At 38.3% G+C, this 14,044-nt stretch overlaps 1 protein-coding gene across 1 annotated transcript in view; it reads left to right on the forward strand.

Moving 5' to 3' along the window:
- Positions 1-14,044, forward strand: part of Iqch (IQ motif containing H) — a 124,137-nt gene that overhangs the window by 16,940 nt on the left and 93,153 nt on the right. Inside the window, exons 4-5 of the mRNA XM_076848657.2 lie at positions 8,755-9,306; positions 10,009-10,075. Coding sequence (XP_076704772.2) covers positions 8,755-9,306; positions 10,009-10,075 — 619 coding nt within the window. The remainder of the gene's footprint in view (positions 1-8,754; positions 9,307-10,008; positions 10,076-14,044) is intronic.

The raw sequence follows: 14,044 nt of genomic DNA on the forward strand, positions 1-14,044 counted from the left end.
AAATTCAAGGAATTTTATTTTTAGAAATCTAGTTCAAAGGTTTGAAGTTGTTGAGATTGCTCTCTCAGAAAATAAATATTTTTGTTATCTTAAAGCAAGCATATTAACAACTGAAGTCACATAGTTCAGTTTTATATACTTAATTTTAATTAATATTTTAATAATTGTTTGCATGGATAGAGCAAGTTAATATATTTATCAAAACATAAGAGTACAGACTAAATTCATGAAAACATTTGCTTCTGGGAAGAGGGAAAGAGATGAATGGAACTAAAAAGAAATATTGTATGTATATGTTTATTATAATATATAATATAAAATATGTAATATTTGTAATAATATATAATATATAGAATGTTTAATATATTATATATGAGTATATTTTATGTATTATATATATATATATATAAATATATATGACAAAGAAGAGAAAAAATTAACAAGCATCTGTGGTAGTTTTTATATTCTTCTCTGTACGTCCAAAACGTTTTCAAGTTAAAATTCAAATTGAAGAAGAACCCTATTTCCCAAGCCACACCTCTGCTATAAGAATTCCTTTGATATAGAGAAACAGGTTTGGGTAATAATATTTTAATCTCAAACTTGGGATCCCATTTCTCCTAATCATTTGTATGTTGTTACTTTCTTTTATATTTTCTCAGCATATACTTGTGATCTCTCTTTAGAAAACTGTGCTCATTTTAAGCATAAATCAGCTGAACTATTTTAATCAGGCCACCTGTGTGACATTGAACATTCCATGCCCCTATCTGTCCTCCTTTCCTCCTGTCTGTGGAAGGAGGAGATTCATGTTTAGGGGGCTTCCACATCTCCTTAATCCTCACCCACCAGCCCCAGGGAGAAGTTCCCAGCAGGGGGACTCCAGACTCCCCACACCCACAGCAGCTCTGTGGTTCTCCCTGTTTGCTGTGAAATTACATTTTGTATGAACAGACTGTTCCAGGCTTGATGATATATACACTTTGAAACCCACTATAGGGTATCTCAGCAGTTTTGGTCTCACATGCCCTACCTGGTGGGGGATAAAGCTACTTCTAAAAGACTGCAGAATGCCTCCTTGGTTGACTCTGTGGTCCCAGTGCAATCTGGTCTTCTTTCTTGTCTTGTCTAAAGGGTTAGAGAGCAGATCTTACTTTGACAAGAATAAGAGCTCTATGCTGGGCCCAGTTGCACACATCTCACCTGTAATCCCAGCAACTCAGGAGGCTGAAGCAGGAGGATCACAAGTTCAAAGTCAGCCTCAGCAACTTAGTGAGGCCCTAAGCAACTTAGTGAGACCCTGTCTCTAAATAAAATACACACACAAAAAAAAGGACTAGGGATATGGCTCAGTGATAAAGAGTCCCCTGGGTTTAATTCCTAGTTTTGTGTGTTTTTTTAAAAAAAAAAAAAAAAAAAAAGAGTTCTGCAACCTGGAAATACAAAATGAGGTTCAAAAGCGAGTTCAAGAACTATTTTTATCTCTTTTAGACTCATTTTCCATGTGAAGCCTCATTTAAATAAGAATAGAAGAAAAATCCAAAAACAGAAGGAAAAAGTATAGGATATTTTAAAATCATTTTCCATTTTCTGTCATTCACTAGATATTGCCACCCTCGCCTATGCATTTTTGACATAAATCCACATATTCAAAGTCAATTTAATTATATATTTTTATTTGAAAAACAATTTTTTTTTCTTGCAAGAGAAGGACCATAAAAATTGGTTTTGAGTTTGAGGAGTATTTTTTGGTACCAGGAATTGAACCCAGAGGAGCTTAACCACTGAGCCACATCCCCAACCCTTTTTATTTTTTATTTTGAGATAGTATCTTACTAAATTGCTTGGGACCTCGCTAAATTGCTGAGGCTGGTTTTGAACTCATGATCCTCCTGCCTCAGTCTCCAGAACTGCTGGGATTACAGGTGTGCACCACTGTGCCCAGCATACGATTATTTTTACTGGTTTTTGTAGGATTATCTACTGCACATTTTTATTACATAGATTAATGAAAAACCAGAAAAAAATGTTAAATTATGAGCAAGTCACAAAATGATCTTTTTATGTTATCTTTTTTTAATATCTTTGTTTATTTATTTTTATGTGGTGCTGAGGATCAAACCCAGTGCCTCACATATGCAAGGCAAGCGCTGTGCCACTGAGCCCCAACCCAGACACATTTACTTTATCTTTTTCATTTAACAAATATGGAAACATTTTTAATAGCTACATCACATTCTGTATTAAAGATATGGCATAATTTTCTTAGACATTATCATACCCTTCAACATTTAATTGTAAATGCCAAATTATTATAAATTATTTCCAGTTATTATGTTGTCAACAAAATTGCCCTGAATATCTTTCATGTTTGTTTGTGAGTCTTTGTATTTAGGGTACCTTGTAGAGATACAGCTCCTTGGCCAGGTGTGGACATTTTTGGCGCTGAGTAGCCAAACTTTTTCCTATCAGTGCTCCAAAATTCAAGCTATGGGTTTGCAAATAACAAATCACATGATCGTAGAATAGCTTTGTGCTGTGAGCCTAGTCCTAGTGGCTATGAGGTTCGGTTTTAGTATTCCCACATTCACTTGTTCATTCATTCAACTAGTCATTATTGACCTTTTACCATGTGCAGGCAGCATAAGAGGCACTGGGGACACAGCAGTGAACAAAGCAAGCTGAATCCTTGACTTCTTGGGACTCTTTTTCTTGCAAAAAGATGATAAATGGACATTTAATGTAAAGTCAGAGAAGAAAAATAAAGCAGAATACTTATGTAGGTATAGAGAATGTGTCAAAATGAAGAATTATAAAAATTCTGAAAGTGTTCTTCAGTGATCTGTGATCAACAGACTTGCTGTACACACATTTTTTCCTCAAGAAAATTGGAATGTCAGGCTTTCCTGGGTGGTAATAGGGGACCTTTTTGAGGCTGGCTCTTTTGCCTGCACCTACAGAGAAAATGATGATGTGCCTTTGCCCAGGGATCTGGGAATCAGGCTGCTTTAGATTCCCATCCTGTTGGCTTCCTGTACACATCCCCAGTGGGCTCAACCCATCCATCATATTTGTCCCAAGTGGTCCTTAACTGTGTCACATTCTCTCAGAGAATATTCGAAGAGTAGCAGAAAAGATGAAATCAATGCAGCAATAAAGTGAGTCGTGCCCTTAGAAAAGGAAATTTCACGTTGGACTGAAAATAGACTCCATCTATTTAAAATATCTTCCTAATTCTGTTTTGTTTGATCTTCCACCAGAATTTGGTCTGCTGAGTATTTTTGTTCCGTGAGAGGGTATCTAAAGGTGGGGATCTTTCTCCCCAGGATGATTCGGAGTTCAGGAAGACTCATTTCAACAATGATATCTTTCAAAGCAATTGCAGAAATTTTTCCCTAGAAAATTGCTGCTGATCTAAGTGGCCTTTATGCTCCATTCTCTTCCTTATGTCTCTGTTCAGTGAGTTTTCTATTTTTACCTTTTATTCTCTTTATGAAGGTTAAGGACTCGGACTATCGCTTTTAATTGTCATTTAAGTCTTAGGCAGTTTTATAATCTGAGAACTGTTTGTTGACTTGTAGATCCCAGAATACCAGAACATCATTGTTGGAGGTTTTCTCTTCAATCTTACAGGTTAGGTGGCAGGGGCAATTTGTCATCTATTTTGGTTTAAAAGTTGCTAGAAAGAATTGATGTGTGTGTGTGTGTGTGTGTGTGTGTGTGTGTGTCTGTGTGTGTGTGTGAGAAATGATATAAAAGGAAAAGGAGGAGATCCCCCAGGTCTTTATCATGGTGCAGGAAATAATGACACTGGAGATAGTTGCCTTTGATTTGATGGTTTTATTAGCTCCAGGCATATGGGCTGACACATTAAGTCAGAGAGCCATAGGGTGTCAATATTACAAGTTCCCTGAGTGGTTCCCTAATGGAAACTGAAATCCTACAGGAGAAGTGACTTCCCAAGGCCACAGAGGAAGATGGTGACAAGCCAGATTCTAGGTTTTCTGGCTTCAATCTCCCACTCCTCCACCATACCATTTTCTGTCCATTAGTGCATTCACAGGGGTCAGTTCAACAGCTCACTTTCCAGCCTAGCAAATAAGAAGAAATAGCAGGTCCAGGTCAGGTTGGCTCTGACGTAGGAGGCAGCAGGAGGGAGGAGAGCACAGCTTAGGAAGGGCCATGCAGGGCTCTGAGCTTTGAGGCCAAGAGAGTAGGGACAGCATAGGGTAGGGTGTGGGAGAATAGGCATCACAAGGGACAAAAACAGGGCTGGGAAAAGGTAATGAGAGGGCACAAGGACACTCCATCTGGTCTCTTCCTTTAGTTCTGGATGGATCGGGGATATTTAGGAATGGGATATTTTTTCTTAAAGTAGCAAAAATACTGTCCTAGAAGTTAAGAAGATCTACCACCTGGTTTTATGATCTTGGATAAGTCATGTGCTCTCCCTGAGCCTCAGTTTCCTCATCTGTAGTAATGATCACACTGACGGGAGATGAGACACTGTGAAAACTTTTACATATGTTATAATCCTCACAGCAACTCTTCAGGGACCTCTCCCTTTTCCAGATGAGAAAATTTAGATTCTGAGACAGCAGGAACTTATCCAAGCATATGTAGCAGACAGTGGCAGAGCTTGGGTTTCCACTGAGGTTAGTCGGGGCTCCGCCCCATGGCTTATTTTCCTGGGCCCCTAATCATCTATTGAGCAAAAGGCAGAATCAATGACCTTCAAGATCCCTCGTGTTTCCAAATTCAGAATTAAGTAATTATGCTAAATCTCCGAGTCTTGGTTAATTCATCTACTCTCTCTGAACATTGTATATATCTCTTGAACAACTAACCAGTTGAAATCTTGATGTTTATTCTGTACAAAGTTCACAGATCTTCACCAAAATTAAATAGGACCAGATAAATGGCACCCTGGTCTTTGAGGAATAATGAAGACTTTGTCTTTTAGAGATACACCATTCATTCACCAAATCCAAGCTCTCCCTAGAGCCATAGGGTGCCGAAGAGTTCACTCTTTTTCATACAATGCAATTACATAATTACTAATGGATATGTTGCAATATTTAAGAAACTGAAATTTGGCTCCTAGATTCAAAAGTATTCTTAGTTGTCCTTCTGGGCAATGGAATGATTGACATTCTCTAAAGATGACAGCCATGTTGGATGATCCCAAATACTTGAGTCTTTACTGCTAGGAAAGCTTCCTCATATCCATTTGAGGGATCTAGTTTAATCCTATATCCACATGCCATCCTCATATGTCAAAATAAAAATTTTCATGAAGAAATTCAGCTTAGAAATATATTCTTTTTTTCTGGATTTTTTTTTTTTGTGGTAGATATTTCTAAATGCATTACTGGGTCTTTCTGGCTTCACATTGGGTCTTACTAACACATATGATCATCATCCTTCTGTCCTGGTTTTGCTGTGGATTTTGAATTTTCCCTAAATAACTGCTCCAGAAACTCTCAAAGTTACCTAATTAGTGATTACACTTTGCAAAAGAAGAAGAGCATTTCCCAGCTAGTTGACTCAGTCAGTTAGAGCAGGTTGCTAATAATTAGGCCACAGCTACAGGTCTGGGCTGCGCGTGAGCCAGTTAGTCAGTGCAGACAGCGCACAAAGGTGAAGATAAGGCTGTGGTCCCAAGAAGGACCAGGCGAGGATGCAGATGTCCAAGAGACATCCATCCCTACTGAAAGGAAAAAAAATGCTACTGAGTCATAATATCACGTTGCAATGATTGGAAACAAAAAGGAAGGGAAGGAGGAAGGGTGAGAGAAATGGAGCAGGAGAGATAGAAAGGAAAAAAAGAAGAAGGGAGGGAAGGAGGAAACCCAACAAATAATCCCAGACAAGTTCATGGAGATAAATAATAAAGGAGGACTCACAGAAGGAGCGGCACCTGAAGCATGGCACGACCCCTGATCAGGGCTCTTATTCCTAGCGGGCCGTGACGCAGCTCCGTCTTCACCTGCTCGATGGATCTCACACTGCTGATGCACTGCTTTAATTTGGGAAGCCTTTCTCTTGAGAGGCATGTCTTTTCTTGCTCTAAGTCTAAAGTGCTCCCATGTGTGGCATTCTCGGTGACAGATGTACTACAGTTATGCTTTAGCTGACTCCAAAGCCATAGCTTCCCAGTGCCTGAGTGGTCTATTTGATGTCCAAGAGTGTGTTTCCTCTGAGAGCAGGTCTTTGCTGGAATATCATCCAAGAAGGTAGGAAGGTATAATCCCTTTGTTCTAAAGCAGCCCCTGTTAAATTCTGCAATCCCTGCCCACCCAAAGGCTATTCTCTCAGAAGGTCTGAAGTGCAACTGCTGAGGTGCATCGAAGCCCTTAGAAAGCCTGTGGAAAAGTGCTAAGATCTGAGAGTCCTCTCCCTTCTCTACCCCCCCTCCCCAAGGTTATTCCATTTTCATGGATGACCCCACTTCCACGTGACCCTCTGTAAGGACAAGGATTTCAAAAATACTTGAACACCTCCAAGGACACAAGAGCCTCTTTCCAGCCTCCCATCCATAGCTCTCCTTTTTATAGGAGTGTTGGAGTCTCGATGACGGGATGGATCTAGGACATGACTGGTGGGGCCAGCCAATTCTCTATGTGTCATCTGTGATTATTTTGCACGTCTTGTCACTAGTGAAGCAGTGTCATTTTTCTCTGAATTCTAATCTTCCCACCATCCCAGCCCATTCTTGAAGGAAGGCAGAAATGTAGCCACGGGCCATTCTGTTGGAACTTGTGCCACTTGACCTCTAGCAGGAGTTGCAGCTCCCCCTGCCAGCACTGATGTCTGCTGAAGGAGGCCTTGTCCACTCTGTCTCGCATCCAAGGCAAAGAAATTTACTCCATCCACCAGTCTGAGTTCTCTGTGGGCGTCCTGGGTAGATCAGAAAGGGCTTGAGTCTTAGTGAAAAGACTTTTCCTCTTAGGCCTTAAAGTAGCTCTGAAGTTAAAAGTATAGAAAGCTCACTGCTATATAAAGTTGACTTCTAAAATTAAAGGATATCTTCCATTTTGGACTTAACACTTGCTTTTTTAGTATTTTCACTTGAGATAACAGTCTAATTATTCCACAGCCCAGTACCTGAGGGAATAAAAAGAGAATTTGAAGTTTTGTTTGTAATTGCTTATATTTTCTTACTGTGCCTTTATTGTAAGTATAACTCTTGGCCTGCTTTTCTCTTGGATAGTTTCCTGCCTTGTATTTATAAATTACTTTCAGTGACATTTATTTAGTAAAGACAAACTGTGAGCTGCTTAGGAGGCTGAGGCAGGAGGATTGTGAGTTCAGAGCCAGCCTCAACAACTTAACATGGTCCTAAGCAACTTAACAAGAGTCTATCTCTAAGTAAAATATTTTTTAAAGGGCTGGGGATGTGACTCAGGGCTCTGTGATTAAGTGCCCCTGGGTTCAATCCCCAGTACAAAAAAAAAAGAAAAACTATGAACAATCTAACATACCCATATCACCATGGAGCTGTGGCATAATAGTTACTAATAAATTAATTGGGACTAAAAGACTTCAAAATGCAGAGAGCAATATGATCCTACAATTTGATAAAGACAGGCTGATACATCTAAAAACATGGACATATTGAAGGCAATCGATTTCTGGCATCCCAAAGCAAGAAGAAAGCATCATCACAGTAAATACTTAACTTCCTGACAAGAGCTCAGGGCCTGAAACATCTATATCCTCCCTCCCTCTTCTCCCAAGCCCACCAGTGGAACATTTAGACCATGGAATTTTTCTAGTGCAACAGGTTTTGATAATTGAAATGAAATGGTTTTATAATGGGTAACAAATTTTTCTTTGCTTGTTTTTTTTTTCAATTGGAAATGATATTATGTATGGCTATTGTCACCAAATCTCTTCTGATTTAATTTTTAAAATAGAATTTATTGTTTACTTAATATAGATGAATATTAAGAAGAAAAATTTGCCATTTCATTCTTAAAAGACCCCACTCAACAACATTTATAAATAAAAGTCATGTATTTCCACGACTTAAATTTTCATTTTCAACACAGATAGGAACAAAATGGAAAGCAAGTGCTTCCTTGGTTTCATCTGTTATGAGATTTCTGATTCTAATCTACCTGTGGACAGCCCCAGATATGTCCCTAAAAGGGCTCTAGACCGTAAATAAAATAACCCTTGTCAAGAGAAACATATATAACATCCAACATGATGCTTCTTGTAAAAGAAATCTCCTCTAGGTATTAAGAGAAGATATCAGAAGAACTCTAAAATGCTAAAAAAATGATATTTGTTAGGAAGTCAAAAACAGCTCTTAATGGTAATATTTGAAATTATGCTGAGGATTGCACAGAAAGACTTCACCCTGTTTTTCTAGAATTGGTAGGTAAGCTATGACCAAGTGATCAGTAACATACTTCTCTAAGACCATGCGTGCCTGTATAAGAAGTACCTCACCAGGAGGATGGGGTCAGCTGGCCATATTCCAGTAAACCTGAAGCATAATATTTCTAGATCACTTTCCTTGGGCAATTTTATAAAAATGTTAACATCTGTGAGTGATCTCTAACATATTCCTCTGTTAATGAGTTTTAATGATATACACTAGCCAGATTTTCATAGTCCAATGTGTTTACCATTTGTCAGTGTGAGGATCTGTGTCTTCCCGCCATTGAGGGGTAAGTGACAATTGTACGGGTGAGGTGATCACTCACAGTATACCTCATCTCTGACAACACTTTCTTTCCACAGGGCATGAAAGTCACCCCACCTTCTAAAGGTCAGAAATTACCATGGGATTATGACTTTTGTATTTATGATGGCTTCATAGACAAGACAGCCCCAGACTTCATAGCATTCAAAGAGCATTTTAACTTGGCTTGGGGGAGTATTTTTTCTCTCTTGGAACATATCGAGAAGTTTCTCAGGGACTATGCAATACCAGAAGTCAAAATCAAAGGGAAGAACTTGCTGGCCCTGCTTCCAGAGTTTGAGCTGAATAATAAACTTACCCGATACAACCTGCTCTCACTGCTGGAGAACCCAGTTCACGTCCAAATGCTGTTAAATCGCCCAGGACAGAGGTTCAAGGGCCAAGATGGGAAGGCAGAAGCTGCTGTCAAGATCCAAGCTACATGGAAATGCTACAAAGCCAGAAAATACTTCCTTGTTTACCGACAGCAGAAGTGGGCGTCGGGTGTGATCGCCCTTGCTTGGCTTTTACGTTGCCATAAGACCCGAGTGAAGAAGATCCTGAAGGAATCGCGGCAGAGACACCTGGAGAATTTCCGAATGCGAGCCAAGGTGCACGAGGCTGCCAGCTGCTCAGGCAGACCTCTTTTTCTAAACAGTTCTTGCTTGAACGACTGCAATAAGTTGTCTCTTTCTCTTTCCTTTCCTTCTCCAACTCCCCTCCTCCTCAGCCTCCCTGGCCTTTTACTTTCCTCTACGCAGGATGCACAAGGCCCATATTTGTTCGTGCGGCATATTTTAGCCCTAATCGGCAATCTGGCTTTTGCGCCTGCAAAAATCGGCTGCAATTTTTCTATAGACGTAAAGTCCCTTCATTTGGGCTACGGTAGTTCTGTCAGAAAATCGATGTTTTAACTGCATTACCTTTTCCCCCCATATATACCTTCTGGCACTTTAATTTGCTAGGGAAAAAAAAAATCCTCTCTTGTCTACATTGCTGTCACCACTTTGTCAGAAAGTATTTAAGTTTGCAGACAGCCTTTTAATTAGTGCTCACAATTTCATTTATGTTTGCTTTCTCTTTTTTTCATTCATATTCTGTTAATTAAGTGAGCTGCCTCTAATCTTCCCCTGCCAGTAGCATCATGTAGCCACCTAATTAAATTAATTGGGGAAGATGTTTTAAGTATGTAATTAAATCAATTAATATAATTTATGCCTGGCTTAACTGTACAGTGGAAAAACAGCTGAAGTTTGACTAGATGAATCCACTACAGCTTCCTGTCACTGATCAATGCTCTTCTTGATTTTTAGCATCTGGCAGCCAACTGGAATCGCATCAGGACCTCCAGGAGGACGATTATCCATATCCCATCATTAGGTATAACACTTTTGCCTGCAAATCTATCAGCAACCTCTATTACCCACCACATTATGGCTCCTTGATTGAGTTCAAGGAAGGCCCCTTGTTTTATTCAAATTGGTCTCGGCAGGAAAATGTTCTCGACATGATGAGAGTAATAACACAGGGCCCTCGCTCGAAACGGCGTTTAATTTGGGGATTAAGCAAATAAAGTCATTATGTGGGGGCTGCTATTCAGTGGAGAGGTGATTTGCTGTAATTCGCTTTCATCTGTATGAAATGAACTAAAAAGTTGTATTTTTTTCCCCCTGAAATACGGATAATGTTTTCGATCTTCTTTAATGATAGAAGCACACGGGCTTGTGTGTGTTGTGGCAGTTACGCCAATAAGCCAGGATATTGCTTGTACACTGTTTTTAATCAAATGTGCAGTCAAAATGATAAGCTACATTCTCTGAAATTATTTAGTTCTAATTACGAGCAGATGGGATGCTTTATTTGCACCTAGGGCGCCTGAGCAAAAGGAAATGCTGTGTGAACAAGAATAATTAAGAAGTTGAATAGTGTTTTTTGCGCTTAAATAATCTGCAGTTTCATGTTAATTAGCACTAATGTAATTATTTAATTACATTTATGAATTGGGGAACTTGAAAGCTGTTCTCTGAAACGCAGTGGTAAAATAGGTGTGCCAAAATGACACAGGGAATTTCAGAAATTTGCATTGGAAGTTCTTTTAAAACACGAGCTGCTGTCAAAATGTTTGGGATTTGTGTCTAGTTGTTTGTTTTGTTTTGCTTGGCTTCTACCTAGCCTGTTAAATTTCCTGGATGAGGCCAAATTTCCTATGCTGACTTGATAAGAGTTTTGACAAATAGCAAAAACCACTGAATCTCCAGATTAGCTCTTTGTTAAGGCCTTTCCTGTAAAGCAATGCAGTAATTGATCTTCTGGGTTGTAACTTATTTATGTTCATCTGTGAATATTTTAGTTTGTCTATTGAAGTGTAGCATAGAAACAAAAGACATTTAAGCAGTAATAGAAAAAGAAAAAAACATTTAAACTACTACATAAACATGTTAAGATTATTTTAAATTAGTAAAATATTAATAGGAACAAAGTAATACAAACTTTCCAAAATTCTAGAGCATATGCATAGAGCTATGTACAAGTGCAAAAGTTAAGAAAACTTGAGTTGCATAGGGCCTTTTAGTTTTGCTCCACTTTATGGCTCACAGAAGAAATTTGTTCCTTCTTAGGATGTAAGTGAGCTAAGACAGATCTGAATTTCATTCCAACTTAGGCTTTTGTCTTGGTGAGACTACTTTTGCACACAAAATTAGTTCACACACAGAAATTGCACTTGTAATTGATTGCAACCAGAGAGGCTAATTGCAGACCCAATTAACTGACTCAGGTCCTTAGAATAAGGTGCAAGAGCCTTTGCTTCTGAAACTAATTGTGGACCTGACCTAATATTATATGGGGAATTTTGTTTTTCTTTCTTTACTTGATCCAAAACTAGAGCCAGAAACAGGGTCCCCACTTTGCAATGGTAATAAGCACACTCCTGTGGTATAGGTACAATTTCCACAAACTTCTTTCCTCCCACACTCCCTTTGACTCTTCAAAATAACCCCATGTGAATGGCCCTGCAGAGAAGCCTGATACAAAGGAGTCTCCAAAGAAGCAAAAATTCGAAAGTAATGGTAATGTAAGCTGAGTAATAAAAAATAATCTGGTCAAAGAAATGAAAATTAGAAAGCATTATTTTAAATTGTATATTAAAGCTAGCTTTCTTCTAGATTGTATATATATATATTTTTTTAAATAAATAATAAATATGAAGGCTTCCCTAATGCAGTAATTTTTGTTTGTAAATGACAGAGTACCCACTTTAAAGTAAAATGTATTTATGTATTTTTAAAATATAAGAATGGTCTCAGATATTTTTCTCAATCAAGCATTTTAGAAGTACAGCTCTACCTTTTCATAAGAGAATTTGTTTCTACAATCTGTGCTTTAGGTTTTATAAAATGACTTGTGGATATCCAATTTAGTATAAATATTGCACAGACAGAATTCTTAAACTATAAAAAAATGATATGGGGTTCTTTTTTCTTATTTCCCACTTCGCCAGAGACCACACAGGGAGGTTTTTGGCTACACACAGCATGGCTTCTTTGTCTCATGCACGCAGGACTTACTTCCACAATTCATAAAAATAGAAGTGGATGAAAAATGAAGTCAATTTTTGTTCTAAATACACTGCAAAAAGAAACTAACCTATTCAATCTAATAATTTTATTTCCAGAGTTCAGACGAATTCACTAGTCAAAATCAGTGGGCAGGGTTGTCGGGTTCAGGTAGGCACTTAAAGCAAGTGTAGCCTTGTCGTCTTTTTCTCTTTTCATAGGAAAACTTGCTGTAGAATCACCCTGGAAATAATGACACTTGGACACCAGCCAATTGGGGCTGCATTAACTTATTTGAACCCTTAAAATGAAAGCTAAGTACTGATAACCACATAATATATTACAGTTGTAGGTGTTTGGCTATTTGCTATATAGTTTTGCACACACAGGAATAATTGCTTTCTTCAAACCATGATCACAGAAAAGATGGCCTTTTAGTAACGTATTTTACTATGAAACATTTATAATGTACTTTTAAATGTATAGTTTGATAACACAAACATTAAAAGAACATATTGCAGAGTAACCTCTTTGTTATAAAATTTGATTGACTGTTATATATTGCATGTAGGGGTTCCTAGATGTAACAAATATTTTAGCTATTTTTAACCCACAGAAGTGGAATGTTATTGACTAATTGTTTGAAAGAACTGATTGGCCTTATAATTTTATAAGTTGATAAAAAATTCTTTCCAGAATATATAGGTTGATCTCTTAATAGGATATTACATATTTTTATCATTTTTATTAATGAAATATAATTATAACAAAATCGTATTCCATAGTTCATAGCAGAAATAGAATTCTAGGGTCTATTTTAAGCAAAATCTATCAATCAAATAAGAAGGAATCGCAAAAAAGAATCCTAATTCCTCTAGAAAGACCAGAGGTCTAAATAAAAACTGCAAACTAAACTTGCTTCCAGTGCCTTTGGCCAAGTTATTTCCTTCACATTTTAACCCTGGGCTTTTTATTATAGCACATCATAAGTATATGTACTGCTATACTTTAACTCAGGGACGTTTTAACATATAGTCATTTATGTGTCAAAAATTGGCCTCCAATGCTGAGAGCAGATATCTGAAGCCACTGTCAGCCAACTCAATCCCAGTGGTGAGTCTCCCTTCTCATCGCTCTTCCTCTCCCGCTGGCTCCCTTTTAGTACTGGGGATTGAACAAATGGGCATTTTACTACCCTGCTACATCCCTAGCCCTTTTTTATTTTGAGACAGGGTCTTGCTAAGTTGCTGAGGTTGTCCTCAAACTTGCACTCCTCCTGCCTCAGTCTCCCTAGTCACAGGGATTGTAGGCAGGCACCACCACGTCTGTTCTCTTCCTCCTTTAAAAATACAGATAGGTGATATATTGAGGTGGGATTTTTTTTCTCTCTTCTTTACATAATCTTTTATTTCATTGGCCAATCAATGTAATGGCTAAAAGTAATATACATAATTCATCCTCAATTTTTTCTCCATGTGCATTATTTCAGTAAATTCTCCTTAGGATTAACACGATCATTGGTCTCCAGAATATTCCATGCCATAAAAATTGTGGATGGTGTTATTGTGAAATTCATGAAAAATATTTTTCTGTTGGTCTGCACTGTCACAAAAGCCTGTAAGAAAAGACAGAAATGTGCTTTTGTGGGTAGCTGACCATACACTGAATGGAGAAAGCCCCGAGGCTCATGAGACAGTTGCATCCTAACTGCACTCCCTTCCCCAGGAGGAGTTGAGACTCACCTCTCTGTGAACAGGGGCGGAGGACTGCGACTGTGAGCATGAACCTGAAGTCG

Source organism: Callospermophilus lateralis, chromosome 3, assembly GCF_048772815.1.
Source record: "Callospermophilus lateralis isolate mCalLat2 chromosome 3, mCalLat2.hap1, whole genome shotgun sequence".
NCBI lineage: Eukaryota > Metazoa > Chordata > Mammalia > Rodentia > Sciuridae > Callospermophilus > Callospermophilus lateralis.